The sequence below is a fragment of the Thermothelomyces thermophilus genome, chromosome 4 (assembly GCF_000226095.1).
Source record: "Thermothelomyces thermophilus ATCC 42464 chromosome 4, complete sequence".
In the NCBI taxonomy this organism is placed as follows: Eukaryota; Fungi; Ascomycota; class Sordariomycetes; order Sordariales; family Chaetomiaceae; genus Thermothelomyces; species Thermothelomyces thermophilus.
In genome coordinates this window covers 780,476-793,958 of record NC_016475.1, presented here as the reverse complement: position 1 = coordinate 793,958, position 13,483 = coordinate 780,476, and the positions used below count along the sequence as shown (strand labels likewise).

The window sequence follows — 13,483 nt, the reverse complement described above, 5'->3', positions numbered from 1 at the left end:
GACCGGGGCGAATGCCGACGACGAGCATGCGTTCAGTATGACTACTTGAACTTGCCTTTCACGGCGCTCTGGAGGACTGGAAAGCGGACTGGACTGCTCGCAATGCCTACTTGTACTGTGTAGTGTGCTGTCGTGCTTCCGGTGACTTGCAGGGGTGCAAAGGCGTTGGTGCGGTTCCTGCAGAAGAATGTCACCTTCCTCGCCAGATCCCTCCTCGCATTGCCCCTCTCTGGTGCTGCCCCCCTGCTGTGCAGGCTGAACGATCGACATCAGCAGCGCGTGGTGATGGCTTGTTAGGGCGCCATCTGCCTGGTGAGCAGTGCAAGGCTTCGCCGGGGCATTGGGCTTGGGAGCTGAGTAAGCACAAAGAGTTAAAGATCGCTGAGAGGAAATGGATAACGAAAGTGAATTCGTACGACTGATGAACATGCCTAGATGTCTCGGGCAGGAACTGTTGCGAGGTTTCCTGCAGGCGGGAAAGTGGCTGCCGTGCTTCTAATAATTTTCGGCGAAAAGGTGCCGACGCTCGACACTTCCGCCAATCCCAAGCCGCAGCTAATACATTGTCGGCCTGCCGATGTTGCTGCTGGTTAATGTAGTACATACAAGCACGAATAAGTACTGCGCATTTACTCTAATAAGTACTGCGCATTTACTCTGTTGAACCGGTTCGACAGTGGCTATCGCCGTCCGTTCGTCGTCCGCGTGGGCCAGGTTATATTGGTAGACGTCTCGGGCATGTTGCTCGTGAGGATGGAGAGTTACACACGTCGGTTATGTTATGTATGTAGTCGTACTGTATTCGAGTGTTGGCTGAAGGCGACAAGCTGGTAGGTTGAGTGTGTCCATAATAACACCTCGTACTCGAAGCATTATCATTGGACAGTTGCAGAGAACTTCCAATCTCAAGGAGAGTCTGCCGAAACCCTGATGCCTGGTCAACATATTGATTTGATGCATCAGCTTGGTTCGAAACTTTTGACATTCCGTTCTGTGGCCGGGTTTGGGCGCCCTTATAGTCTACCATCCTGGCCGTGGTTCCCTAACGGGAGCCGGTTCTCCGTTTTGGTTCCGACACGTTCAGATGTGGCTTCAGATGTGGCTTCTGGCAAGATGGAAGCCAAGAGCTCTGGAGTGCGAGATGTGGAGAAGCATCACAAGCGCCGAAGTTGCTTTGAGCCAATCAGTAGCCGTCTGATTGGAACATTCGCTTGAGCTCGAACCCGTCGGTTTCCGACGGCTCCAAGCTCCTGCGCCGTCACCACAACGCTAGACAACGGCAAAGCAGACCGAAACTGAACTCGCGACCTTTTCTTATAACGAGTAAGAGCTCTTGTCGTATGCTTGATTGACGTGTGCTGACATTTTAGAAGCAGCTATCGCAATACACACGATCGATCATGATCTGCCGGGCATGTTTGCGCGCGCGGAGCGCCCCGACTTCCGAGACATTCCTGTCGCAAAGGCTACTTCAGACCGCACAAAAGCAATCGATATCAACGTTCACGGCAAGGCTGCGGCCGTCGATGACGGCCGGCGTTCGGGCCTCTTGTAGCCAACTCTCCAAGAGACCGTCTCGACATCAGCCCTTCTCAACGTCGTCTTCGATATCTTCTGCCGCGGCACAGCCCCAAGAGTCTGCTCCGACTCCTAGTGGAACACCAGAGAAACCGAACTACCTCTCCGAAGGCGAATCGCAGATTTGGGATATACTTGTGGCAGAATTCGCGCCCACCCAGCTAGTGGTGCAAGACATCTCGGGAGGATGCGGGTCCATGTACGGCATCGAAATCTGCTCTGAAAAGTTCCGTGGCTTGAACATGCTGAAGCAGCAGCGGCTGGTCAACGCCGCGCTAGGGGACTTGATGAAAGAGTGGCACGGGGTTCAACTGAAGACGAGGGTTCCGTAAGAGGGATCGAGTTCGCATCATTGTACGGAATACCTCATGGATCAATTCGGCGCCGGATAAGCCGTCGGCATTGATCGGACATCTTGCACAAGCTGCAGACATTCCACCCACCTCCTTCAGTACACTCGGACTTCAAGTTTAATCCTCTGTTCTGCCTCCTCACGTCCGACTCCTCGCTGCGGTACCTTCCCTGCAGTGCGATCGACCGTACGGGAGTTTGCGGCGTGGTGCAGCATGTTTGATCCGGCTCCCTGTTAACGCCGGCCACGCTTCCATCATCTGCTGGATGGTCCACGTATCATAAGAAGAAAAAAAAAAACTTGTCTCCTTATCCGCAACAGAAACTCAACGAACTAGAGTTGAGCCGTTCGGTGGGCGGGGAACAAGTCTCTTCCGACATGCATCTGACGCACAGCGTTCTGCGTAGCCACACCCAAGCTTTCCGGCTGACGCTCATCAACAAAAAGTCCAGGAACTTTGACCCTGATTCGCGCAAGCTCCTACCAACTAGGGACAGGGGACTCCCAACCAATGGACGTGGAGTATCTCCAGGGAAAAGCGGGGGCCCGCGTTACTGTTGTACTGCAACTGGCCGCAGTCCAAAGGGGTGCTTTGTAAAAGAAGACCACCGTTTCCTGTCAGATCAACCTTGGAAAGACATCAGCTGAGAATCACGCTTCCGAAGAACTCTTGCTTGCTTAGTTTTTCGCCCAGATATAACTGAGCATAACTCTCAGAAACGTCCAGGGCACCTCCTAACACACGATACGATGGCCCCACGCAGCGGCAGCAGCGGCAACAACGTTGCCTCTCAAGGCGGGTGGGCGCACACGCCGTCGACTCTAATCCTCCTCTGGATGGCCGTCTCCCTGCCTCTGGTCGTGTGGGACACGGGCTACATGCTGCTGCGGCCGCACACGATGCCCGGCGGGCGGCTGCACTACCCGGTGTGGGTGCCGTACGCGCTCTACGGCGAGGTGGACCACATGTACGGCTCCAAGCAGTGGAACCTGCGCAACCCGTTCGCGGCCGGCCAGAGCATCATGAACGCCGTCGAGACGCTGCTGTACCTGGTCTACCTGGGCCTGTGGTACGCGTACGGCAGCCCGCCGGCGCCCGGGGCGAGGCGGGCGGTCGGCGGCCGCGTCGGCGGGTTGGCGGTGCTCATCGGGTTCAGCGCGGCGGTCATGACTGTCAGCAAGACGGTCTTGTATTGTGCGTGATGCTCTCGATGATTACGGATTGTGGAGAGGGGAAGGCGAGTGTCGTGACTGACTGGGCTGACTTTGCTTAGGGTTGCTTGAGTATCTCTCTGGGTTCGACAACATCGGCCACAACGACGCCTGGACGCTGCTGTTTTTGTGGATCATTCCCAAGTAAGCCGCTCTCTGCCCTTGATCCAAGAGGCTGAGTTATCCTAACTCGCGTACAGCGGTGCTTGGATTGTGGTGCCTTTGATAGTCATGGTCTTCGGCATCGGCTCGGAAATCATCGATGGGTTGACTCAGATAGGGTCAGCCAAAAAGCGAGAATGAAAGCAATGGGGTGTTGCGGAGGCTGCGATTCGGTACTCACGAGTTCCAGTTAGATCCGTGTCACGGACCTGAAGAGTCCAATAAGAATCGATAGTAATAAGTAGTATGTTTTATGATCTTGTTCCTATCATCTCTCTTGTCAGAAATCAGATAATTATGGAGTGCCCATCAATAGGTAATCGGGTAATTAGTTCCTGGAAGATTCGGGTACATTCAGGGTTAGGGTTTCAAATGTGACCAGCGCTGTTGATCGAGAGCGCGTCGAGCTTCCCGTGTTCCCAGGCGAAACCCCCCTCCTCCGTCTCCCCGCCCAACAACGCAATGTAGCGATGGCGGCGTTGGCCCCATACACGTACATCCAATGTCCCTGCTCCGATGCCGCGACACTCGGACGGCCGTCGGACCCAAACTCGTCGACAGGGGCTGACGCCGAGGAGGACGACCGCACCTTCGACCCCCGTGCCCCGCGGTCGAACTACAGCCTCTACCCGCTCGAGTATCTGATGTACTGCGAAGACTGCCACCAGATCCGGTGTCCCCGCTGTGTCTCCGAGGAGATCGTCACCTACTACTGCCCAAATTGCCTATTCGAGGTTCCGAGCAGCAACCTCAAGAGCGAGGGGAACAGGTCAGTCTCGCCGTCATTGACTGGTCGCTTCTTCCTGCTGATGACTTAGTCTTCCAGATGCACCCGTAGCTGCTTTCAATGTCCGATATGCATTGGGCCGCTTGCTGTGACCAGCATTGAGACCAAGCCAGACCCAAGCCTGCTTGCCGCCCCAGACAACACGGCCGCACCTCACTCCGGGCCCTATGCCCTGACCTGCTCCTACTGCAACTGGAGCTCGACCGAAGTCGGCATAAAATTTGACAAGCCAAACGGTATACATGCCCAGCTTGCGAAGCTGCGAAATGGCGGATCTACGCGGTTGACAGCCAAGGACCGCAAGGAGCGGCGTAAGGACCCGGCCTACCGTTCCCAGGGTACAAATACGGGCGAGGGCGGATCGGGCGCGGAGGAGAAGTTGGATCTGGAAACCCAATTTGCAAATCTGAAGGCTTTCTACCAGAGCCAGCTCGCAGACCCAAACTCGATGGACACGGGGCTCGCCGCGCTAGGCGGCCTCGGTTTCTCCTCGCCCGCCTCGCTCTCCCGCCTCATGAGCATCTACACCGGCGGCAGCTTGCAGGATAGGAAAACCAGGTCACGGGTGGGCGCCATGCGAGAGGCGATCAGACCGGACGAGGGCCTACAGATTGCCAACCTGGACGAGTCCGCCGCCATCGAAGCGCTCCGATCCGAGGGCTACGACGGCACGGCCTCGACCGCCCAGCTTGCCGACCAGCCGCCCAACCTCGGCGAGGAGCACCTCCACGGCCGCAGGCGCTTCGTCTCGGAGCTGCGTCCCATCCCGTACCTCCTACGCACGAAGCGCTCCAAGCGTTGCCCCGTCTGCCGGCACATCATCAGCAAGCCCGAGTCCAAGATCCAGACCACGCGCTTCCGCATCCGCCTCGTCGCAAGCAGCTACATCCCCAGCATCGCCATCCGCCCCTTGTCCCTCTCCGCCACGGGCGGCTCCTCCGCCTCGGGCGCCGCCGTCCCGGGCGCCCCGCTCGAGCCGCTGAAGCCGGCGCACTTCCTGCTCACCTTCAAGAATCCCATCTTCGAGACCGTCAAAGTCACTCTCGGCGCGCCGGCGGAGACGCCGGGCCGCTTCGCCAGCAAAGTGACGGTGCTGTGCCCCGTCTTTGAGATCGACGCTAACACGGACGTGTGGGAAGAGGCGCTCAAGGAAGGCAGCAGCGGCAGCGGCGGCGGCGGCGGCGGCGAGAGGGGAGAGCGACGGCGGCGAAACGGGGACGAAGGCGGCCTGGGAAGCGCCGGCCAGCCGGGCGGCAACCAGCTGGAGGTGGGCAAGATCTGGGAGCGGGGGCGGAACTGGGTCAGCATCGTTGTCGAGGTGGTGCCGGCCCAGCTGAAAGTCGAGCCGGGAGATGCGCCCTTGCGCGAGGACGAGGACGTGCTGGAGGTGCCCTTGTTTGTGCGCGTCGAGTGGGAGGGCGAGGCCGGCGGAGACGAGGTCATCCCGTCGGCTGCCGCCAAGGACAAGGGAGAGGCGAAGGAGAAGCGGGAGCTGGCGTATTGGTGCGTGCTTGGGCTGGGAAGGATACGGCGCTAGTTTTGGGGGAGGGTGGTGAAGATGCCGTGTGAATGACTTGAGAAGAATGAAAAGGAGGAAAGGATATACATAGAAAGGCAAAAAAAATTCGGATACCCCTCAAGTTCTGGTTCGTTCATGGCACTTTGCATGACTGGATATGCATTGCTGTAGCGTAGTTGCTCTCTCTATATTATAGTAAATACACGTCGTCGACACATACGCGCGCCCGTTCGCTCTAATTATGCCCCGAACTGCTCCGCGTAGTTGGTCAGGCAGAACCGGTACTTGACGTCGTTCTTGTGCAGCCGTTGCATGATGGTCGCCAGGTTCTTCTCGTTGATGGGCACCTCCTCAACCCACGTCTTGATCCCCTTGTCGGCCGCCAGCTGCAGCATCTCGAGGGTCTCCTTCCTGCTGCCGAGGTGCGAGCTGCCAATGAAGCAGCCGTTCTTGAGGAACTGCTGGTTCCGGACCTTGATGCCGTCGCCCTCGGGCAGGCCGACGCTCACCCACCTGCCGTGCACGTCGAGCAGGCTCAGGTAGGCGTCGAGGTCGAAGCCCTCAAAGCTGTTGGCCGTGTTGATGATCAGGTCGAACGTCATGACGTGCGGCTTGTTCCAATCCTTGTCCGCCGTCGCCAGGAACCCATCGGCGCCCATCTTGCGCGCGTCCTCTTCCTTGGCATGCGTCCTGCTGATCGCCCAGACCTCGGCGCCGAGCGCCTTCGCAAACAGCACGCCCAAGTGACCGATGCCGCCCAGTCCCACAATGCCGACCTTCTTCCCCGGCCCGCAACCGTTGCGAACTAATGGGGAGTAGGCAGTCAGGCCGGCGCAGAGCATGGGCGCCGCGATGGTGCTGGGAAGCGCGTCGGGAATCGGGAAGACCCTGGTGGAACTGTCAGTGAAACGGGGAAAACGAAGAAAATGGGGGTGGAGGGAGGAGGGGGAGGAGGAGGAGGAGGAGGAGGAGGAGGAGGAGGAGGAGGAGGAGGAGGAGGAGGAGGGGGATGGGAGTAAATAAAGGCAAGGTAACCACCTACCAGTGCTCGTGTGTCCGGACATGGGAAGAGTAGCCACCCTGCGAAACGATGCCGGTGTCGGGCCAAACGGCGCCGTAGGTGTCGAGCTGCTTCAGGCAGTATGTCTCGTTATCGTTCTTGCACTGACGGCACTCGAGGCAGGAGTAGCTCTGCGCGCCGACTCCCACACGCTGGCCCGGCTTGATCAAGGTCACCTTGGGCCCTACACGGATGGCCGTCCCGACGATCTCTGCCGCCTGTCAGCACTCGGCCGGGCACTGGTAACAGGCTCTCTCATAAGGCCCGGTCTTACCATGGCCGACAGCGAGGGGGTAGTGCTGTTCGCCCCAGCCGCCGCTGATGGTGTGCAAATCGCTCCCGCAGACGCCGCAGCACTCGATCTTGATGTCGACATCATAGTCGCCAAACGGCTTCGGCTGGAACTCGTTCTTGTGGAACTCCAGCCAGGTTTCCGCGCTGTGGACCTGGAAGCCAGTGAACTTCTCGGGAACCGACATGTTGAATCGCACCTCGCGCTTGGGCGGTTATCGGCAGAACGGTGAAGTGGTATGATCTCAGCCAGAGACAAGAAAATGTAATTTATCAACACCCGCGCGAGCTTGGGCGGGAGCGGGGGGGAGAACGTCAGGCGGCATTTACTTATAAGTGGCCTCCTCCCTCAAAAACGATAAGATACTGTGCAAGACGGTGCACCCCGCGTCTCCACCTAGAGTTGGATGGCTGGAGCATTTCGAGATTATCCAAAACCGTTCGGCAGGACCAATTGGGTAGATTGACCTAACTAGAGTTCTACGTGACTCTGCCCTGGGGAGCTGCATCGAACCAAGGCTCGTGATGCCCGCCGCTCAGCGGCCCCTCGTTCGCTCACCCCGCCGTACCCCGCCATCTGGCGTGCTGCCCAGGGGCAAAGGTCGCGGGGGGAAGAACTCGCTGCCGGTTTTCCCACGAATCAGAACGCTTGCTGTCTCTGTGGTCCCAGAACCGTGGAAAGCCGCTATCGGCAGCAGTGACAGAGATGGACGCCAATCCTAATTAACTTCGCCGAGGGTGCAGGACCAAGTTCTGGTCGCCGTTGGGCTTTTTTTCTGAAGTTGTTTTTATTCAAGATTTGTAGAAGAAGAGCGCATGATCGCAGTGTACCAATTACCGACCTCGAGGCGAGGTTTCGTGACCGGGTGGGTTCGCAGCCGCCCATTACCCGGCCCAATGAGATGTTAATAGGCCGAGATTGTGGGGATGGGAACCGATTCCTGTGTAAAAAGGGTAACGACATCCGGATTCTCTTTTACAGCTCAAGCAAACTGCTGTCAAAAGCAGGTATTTTAGTATGTGCTTTGCAGATTTGATACTTAGCAAGCTTCGGCTGGACCAAGACCCTGCGGAAACGAGCTTAGTATCCTCCTGTTAGAGACAAGGCCCACCCAAACTGGGAAACAAGAACTGGAAATTTAACGTTGGCGTTGCGGTTAAAGGCTCAAGACTGGACAGGCGCCACCGGCAGCCGGCCAGAATGGCTACGCAGCTGGTAGCCTGGTGAAGGCGGTTCAGTCTCACAGCCTGCCCCATGGATAAGGCCGTCGATTTTGCGAGGAGTTTCGGGCCATCAACGTTTCGTGGCCATCCGTTTAAGCAGCTTTGCGCAGTCTCTCGCCCTTTCCAACAAAACCGACCCCGGTCAGGAAAGCGACCCTCATCAAAGCGGCAAAGTAGACGTAGCCAATGTTCCCCCAGTCAATGGCGTTCCACTCGAACACGTTCCAGTAAATTTTGGGACCTAGAGCGCTGACGGTATAGAGGTGGCCGAAGTCCGCGACAAGCAAGCAGAAGAGCACAGTCCTCCAGACGCGCAAATCAGATGTCGATCGCAAGACTAGCGCTTCGGTGAGGGCAAAGGCGAAGTAAAGATTGGCAAGCTGCGACATGGCAATCGACGTCCCCAGAGGGATGGGCGAGGGTGCAGACGGAGCATGGGTTAGGTTGAGGTATGTCGATTGCTGGAAAAAGGCCGAGTATGCTCCAAGGAGCGTCGCAACAGGCTCAATGAGCAGGAAAAAAAGACGGTATGGTAGAGGGAGGGAGAAGCCTGTAATTGCCGGCGCTGGGCGAGTTGACGCCGTTGTTTGTTTTGTTGGCGCCATCTCTCCGGTTCTAAAATGAGAAATCAAGAACTTGCGAATGTCTCAGCAGGTCTCCGACCGACGCATTTCCGCGTGAGGACAGGAGCTCTCGTTCAAGGGGCCGAAGCAGCTTAGTTTGGCTGCAGCTGGCTTACGGGAGACTGCGCGGGTAGGTGGATACGGGGCCCAATTTTTAGCCGGCCTTCACCGCCTTCCCGCTCGATCTGTCGCACCGAATTTTCAGGGCTGCAAACCCTAACCACCCTGAATCAAGCTAAACGACTTTTTACGGCAGCCATCCAACTTCTCGGAATCGACTCGAAGATCATCAATCGGTACCGTCGACAACCGCCAACATGAGCTCGCCGTCCCTCAACAAGATCGCGGCCAACAGCCCGAGCCGCCAGAACCCCTCGGAGCTGGAGCAGGCTATTGCCGGCGCTCTGTACGACCTCGAGACCAACACTGCCGACCTCAAGGTCGCCCTCCGGCCTCTGCAGTTCGTCTCGGCCCGTGAGGTGAGAACTCGCTCTTGAAGCACCGCAGCTGCGACGTCCGAGCCACACCCGGGTCCTGTTCCACCGACTTGCGAGCGATTGAGACATCGCCGCGCGTTGGGCGTCGTCGCCATGGAAGATTGATCACAAATGGGAAGACGGGCGGGGCGGGCGGTAGCCTCGGGTGCCGACCCTCCGCTCGGCGGCCATAAATATCAAAATCCCATACAGCACGCGGAATAGGACGGGAGCGGTCCAAGGATTGCAGTGTCATCCTGGAGCTCGCATGCTGACTTTGGATCTGGAACAGATCGAAGTTGGCCACGGCAAGAAGGCTATTGTCATCTTTGTCCCCGTCCCTTCGCTGCAGGGCTTCCACCGCGTCCAGCAGCGGTACGCAGGCTCCAATCCCCCCTCTCCCCCCCCCCCCCCCCCCAATCAGCAGCAGTAAATACTGACTTTAGTGCAGCCTCACCCGTGAGCTGGAGAAGAAGTTCTCGGATCGCCATGTCCTGATCCTCGCTTCGCGCCGCATCCTGCCGCGCCCCAAGCGCTCCAGCCGCTCGCGCAACACCCTCAAGCAGAAGCGCCCCCGCTCGCGCACCCTCACTGCTGTGCACGACGCCATCCTGACCGATCTCGTCTACCCGGTCGAGATCGTCGGCAAGCGCCTCCGCACCAAGGAGGACGGCTCCAAGACGCTCAAGGTTATCCTTGACGAGAAGGAGCGTGGCGGTGTTGACTACAGGCTCGACACCTACTCGGAGGTCTACCGCCGCCTCACCGGCCGCAACGTCGTCTTCGAGTTCCCCCAGACCACCATCGCCGACTACTAGGCGAGAGCAGATGGGCTTGTTTTGTGGACTGGCGTACCGAGGTCAGATTTGGGTTTGATATTCGGGTTCGGGTCTGATGCATGACATCGTAAAAGGGACGGCGTTCAGCTAGCTTGTTATAATGCAAGCATGATCTTCCATCACGCCTCGTCCCACAATACAAGCCATTCTGTTGTATGCTCACCTCACGAGGACCGATATGTGCCTCTCTACTGGCGTGAATTTGCTCGTAGAATTCGGCATGCTGCTGCTCATTCCTGGCTTGTGGTATCGCCATTCCATAGTATTCTCACATTATTTTTATTTTTTTTTTTTTTTCGGAGTCACAGTCGCCCCTCATGGCCAGGATGTTTTTCTCTCACCCATTGAAATATCCTCCGCCATATCTCAGGCCCATCGTCCTCTCTTTCCATGGCTTCTGCGAATGACGCAAGGGCAGCCTTATCGTCTTCTTCCACACCAAACCACCGGGTTGCGTCCCTTATCCTCAGCTTGGCGCATCGAGCATCCTTCTCAGGATGTCCCTGCAATGTCAGGATCGCATTGTTATAGCTCAAGAAGGATTGGTTCTCAACCAGCAGCTCGTGGAACCCTTTCGGGGGAGTGACGACTTTTCGGCGATGGTGTTGTTGAAGGAGGACCTTGTCATTGCCGCCCTGCCTCGCAAAGAACCGGCGGCCAGCCGGAGTCAGTTGTGCTTCCGTGACGCCCAACTAGAACGGCGTTGGTCAGCCGGCAGTCTTTGGTTTTGTTGTTCTCCCCCTATTTCTTGGGTATTCTGGTCTGGTGCTGGTTTCGCGTACCTCGGGCGTCTCCATGTCGACCAGTTCGGCACCAAACAGCATGGAAATGGTCTGGTGGCCCCAGCATATGCCGCAAAGCTTCTTCCGCGGGTGATTCGCGACCACATCCAGGATGAACTGGTGGACGCGCAGGATCCACGGGTGCTTCTTGCGCGGGTCGGCGTTCCCGCCGCCGATGACGATCAGGTCGAACGCGGCCGGGTCCGGGAAGTCGCCCGGTTTGTCGGCAGGGTAGAAGAAGGCGAGTTGCGCATCGGGGCGGACGGCGCCGATGCAGCGCACGTACGAGTCGCGGATTTCGCTGATGAAGGGCGAGCGGTACGAGTTGAGCAGGATGGCGACCCGCGGCGGCGGCTGGTCGCCTGTCGGGCTCATGTTGAATGAACCTGGTGACGGACGAAAAGGGGGCTCGCCCTGTTTATCCCCTACTACTCCGTAGAGAGCATGGAGGCCCGGCTCGACGCTATATAAGGTGTAGGCTTCCCCGGTCGAGATTACAGGTCCGGGGTAACTGCTATGTATCAGCTGACGCCCTGCCGCAGGGGGCCAACAGCAACCGAGCGGCCGAGGCGCGGGTCCCGGCAAATGACATCATTCAGCAAGAATGGAAGTCGGCATTTGCTCATTTGGGACAAATCAGTTCCCGGTATTCGACAGTAGAAACGAAAATTGGTGTCAAGGCACACATAAGGGACTATGTACAGGCGGACGATCATCCAACGTACCTAGTGTTGATATGAGGGGCGACTCTGACAAGTGAGATACTCCGCAGCCTTTGTACTAGTAGTACGTATTTATGTATGTACGTCCGTATAGTACGGATTATGCACGTCCGTACCCCACACACAAGGCTAACTAATAACGCATGCTCCATCCGATGAAAGGCCAATGCCGCCTTACCCCTGAGCTGCAAACTAGGGTTAGGGCTTTACTATCTGAGTGCAACACCGATGAGGCCGACTGATTTGGGTGTGTTGCAACTTTGTGGTGGAAAGATACATTCTATTTACGTTAACTAATTCAGAACCGTCTGATTCCAAATGTAAAGCAAATTTTTGTGCCACGCCGACTTAGGCAATTTGTTGCGAAATGTTCCGTCTCCGGCCTAGGCAAGCCTGTAATTATCCGAATCGAGTTGGATAGCTAATTATAAGGGACTTACAACGCCGCGAGTCTATGGAATCAAATTGTATACGCTAAGCAAGGACGCCTAGATTGCCATGCTCAACAGTAGAGAACCTCTCGTTTGCTCACGGGCGGCTCTCCCTGGTCAATCGCTCTAGCCGCTCTGCACGGCACGGCTCATTGTATGGAAGAAAAGGAATCTCCCCTGAAAAAACAAACCCTGACTTGAATGTTTTGCGCATAAATGTCCAAAGCAATCTTTAATGCGCGAGTGCCGCAGATGTACTATGTATAATTAATGCCTAGACCCTCAACAGATCTGTAAGTGATAGTGGCAGTCTCTACCTGAGGTTTGGGGACTTGATACCCTTGCCCTTGTTCCACACAGCCCAACACGTTTCTTTAAACTTCAGGGCCATGGCGGGAAGGCGCCTAGTTCGCCAATCACAAGGATTGCCCCTTCAGTTAGCAGTTGAGAAGATTAGGAGCGCAGGCTTTCCGTGGACCCCCTCATTAGACTCCCGATTTGCATTCAACATCCAGCACCACCCGCTCCGAACCCAGACAGGCTAGAGAACTCAAAGGAAGACATAGTGCCTCGAAAATTGTCAACGACAATATACTCTTCCTACATACACAGTAGGAGCCCTTAAAGAGTCGTGTAGCGGGTCTCGGAAGAGAGCCTGTGTTACAAGTAGATGTGGGCAGTGCGTGGCCCCACTAGGGTTCCCGGCCCCACCAGGGTTGCAGCCACCCACATCTTCCCTGCAGGATGGCCCTGGTCAGCCTCTTCTTCCTCCATCATCATCATCATAGCAGTCATACGAAGATCGTTGATTTCCGCATCCATCCATCCATCCGCTGCAATGTCTCAGTCTACTAACTCTGTTTCGCTGAATGATCTGGAAGCACGGATACCACGTGGCCTGGGAACATTATCAGTTGCTCTGAATTGTCTCAGCAGTATACTCACATTCCGACACCTTTGACCCTAACTACAACCGAGAAAGCCATAATCTGCAGTGGTGCACTCCAGCGCAGTCCGTAGTGCAGTCCATCCTTAACTCCCCCCACCTCCACCCCCACACACTCACCTGGTCAGGGCGTCTGTGGCGGAAGCGCGAGACAAGAGACCGGGTCCCGCCCTTGTATGAAACTAGTGGGGCCGGGCCGCGACCGGCATCGGCGTTTGTGGGGTCCATTTGATCGTGATCGTGGCAAATATCCGACCGCAGGCCTAAGGCTCACCGCCTCGGTCAGACATGTCCGGTAGCGATCCGGGCGGGGGTTGCGGCTGGGAAGTGCTGTCAAAGGGGCGCGACGTGTTCCGCCTTGTTGCGGCTTGATTCTCCATATGCATGCGCTCCGGACCCGAAGTGGAAGTTGCTGACCCTGGCCGCAGCCAACAAGACCCCAGTCAATCATACCCACTTGTCTGTGCTGCAGGCATTGT

General features: G+C 57.0%; 7 protein-coding genes across 7 annotated transcripts; 4 read left to right on the top strand and 3 right to left on the bottom strand.

Annotated features, from left to right (window-relative positions):
• Positions 1-1,332: 1,332 nt before the first annotated feature.
• On the top strand, positions 1,333-2,100 carry MYCTH_2306019 (uncharacterized protein). Its single transcript, XM_003663775.1, has one exon. The coding sequence runs from the start codon at positions 1,401-1,403 to the stop codon at positions 1,908-1,910; it is 510 nt and encodes a 169-aa protein (XP_003663823.1). The 5' UTR covers positions 1,333-1,400; the 3' UTR covers positions 1,911-2,100.
• A 424-nt stretch (positions 2,101-2,524) lies between these two features.
• On the top strand, positions 2,525-3,186 carry MYCTH_2306018 (uncharacterized protein). Its single transcript, XM_003663774.1, has one exon. It carries the CDS (start codon positions 2,681-2,683, stop codon positions 3,131-3,133), a length of 453 nt encoding a protein of 150 aa, XP_003663822.1. The 5' UTR covers positions 2,525-2,680; the 3' UTR covers positions 3,134-3,186.
• Positions 3,187-3,768: 582 nt separating this feature from the next.
• MYCTH_2064870 (uncharacterized protein) lies at positions 3,769-5,628 on the top strand (the record flags this gene model as incomplete). Its single annotated transcript, XM_003663773.1, has 2 exons — positions 3,769-4,073; positions 4,131-5,628. Coding segments are annotated over 2 exons (1,803 nt in total), but the record flags the coding sequence as incomplete, so codon positions are not given.
• A 127-nt stretch (positions 5,629-5,755) lies between these two features.
• Positions 5,756-7,236, bottom strand: MYCTH_112014 (alcohol dehydrogenase-like protein). Its single transcript, XM_003663772.1, has 3 exons — positions 6,945-7,236; positions 6,653-6,881; positions 5,756-6,498 (listed from the first exon to the last, which is right to left on the bottom strand). Exons 1-3 carry the CDS (start codon positions 7,147-7,149, stop codon positions 5,850-5,852), a joined length of 1,083 nt encoding a protein of 360 aa, XP_003663820.1. The 5' UTR covers positions 7,150-7,236; the 3' UTR covers positions 5,756-5,849.
• A 707-nt stretch (positions 7,237-7,943) lies between these two features.
• MYCTH_2315454 (uncharacterized protein) lies at positions 7,944-8,810 on the bottom strand. The gene has a single exon (XM_003663771.1). The coding sequence runs from the start codon at positions 8,572-8,574 to the stop codon at positions 8,278-8,280; it is 297 nt and encodes a 98-aa protein (XP_003663819.1). The 5' UTR covers positions 8,575-8,810; the 3' UTR covers positions 7,944-8,277.
• A 315-nt stretch (positions 8,811-9,125) lies between these two features.
• Positions 9,126-10,102, top strand: MYCTH_2064349 (uncharacterized protein; the record flags this gene model as incomplete). Its single annotated transcript, XM_003663770.1, has 3 exons — positions 9,126-9,287; positions 9,577-9,659; positions 9,736-10,102. The coding sequence occupies 3 exons, from the start codon at positions 9,126-9,128 to the stop codon at positions 10,100-10,102; spliced, it is 612 nt and encodes a 203-aa protein (XP_003663818.1).
• A 57-nt stretch (positions 10,103-10,159) lies between these two features.
• MYCTH_2306007 (uncharacterized protein) lies at positions 10,160-11,770 on the bottom strand. The gene is made up of 3 exons (XM_003663769.1): positions 11,631-11,770; positions 10,906-11,416; positions 10,160-10,815 (listed from the first exon to the last, which is right to left on the bottom strand). The coding sequence occupies exons 2-3, from the start codon at positions 11,278-11,280 to the stop codon at positions 10,426-10,428; spliced, it is 765 nt and encodes a 254-aa protein (XP_003663817.1). The 5' UTR covers positions 11,281-11,416; positions 11,631-11,770; the 3' UTR covers positions 10,160-10,425.
• Positions 11,771-13,483: the final 1,713 nt, after the last annotated feature.

What these genes read in the sequence shown, in the direction of transcription:
- MYCTH_2306019 (XM_003663775.1), top strand. Translation starts at nt 1,401, where the DNA reads ATGATCTGCCGGGCATGTTTGCGCGCGCGGAGCGCCCCGACTTCCGAG.
- MYCTH_2306018 (XM_003663774.1), top strand. Translation starts at nt 2,681, where the DNA reads ATGGCCCCACGCAGCGGCAGCAGCGGCAACAACGTTGCCTCTCAAGGC.
- MYCTH_112014 (XM_003663772.1), bottom strand. Translation starts at nt 7,149, where the DNA reads ATGTCGGTTCCCGAGAAGTTCACTGGCTTCCAGGTCCACAGCGCGGAA. An exon ending in CCCCCTCGCTGTCGGCCATG is followed by an intron (nt 6,882 to 6,944) that starts GTAAGACCGGGC and finishes GACAGGCGGCAG; the next exon opens with AGATCGTCGGGACGGCCATC. An exon ending in GTCCGGACACACGAGCACTG is followed by an intron (nt 6,499 to 6,652) that starts GTAGGTGGTTAC and finishes CAGTTCCACCAG; the next exon opens with GGTCTTCCCGATTCCCGACG.
- MYCTH_2315454 (XM_003663771.1), bottom strand. Translation starts at nt 8,574, where the DNA reads ATGTCGCAGCTTGCCAATCTTTACTTCGCCTTTGCCCTCACCGAAGCG.
- MYCTH_2306007 (XM_003663769.1), bottom strand. Translation starts at nt 11,280, where the DNA reads ATGAGCCCGACAGGCGACCAGCCGCCGCCGCGGGTCGCCATCCTGCTC. An exon ending in TCGACATGGAGACGCCCGAG is followed by an intron (nt 10,816 to 10,905) that starts GTACGCGAAACC and finishes ACGCCGTTCTAG; the next exon opens with TTGGGCGTCACGGAAGCACA.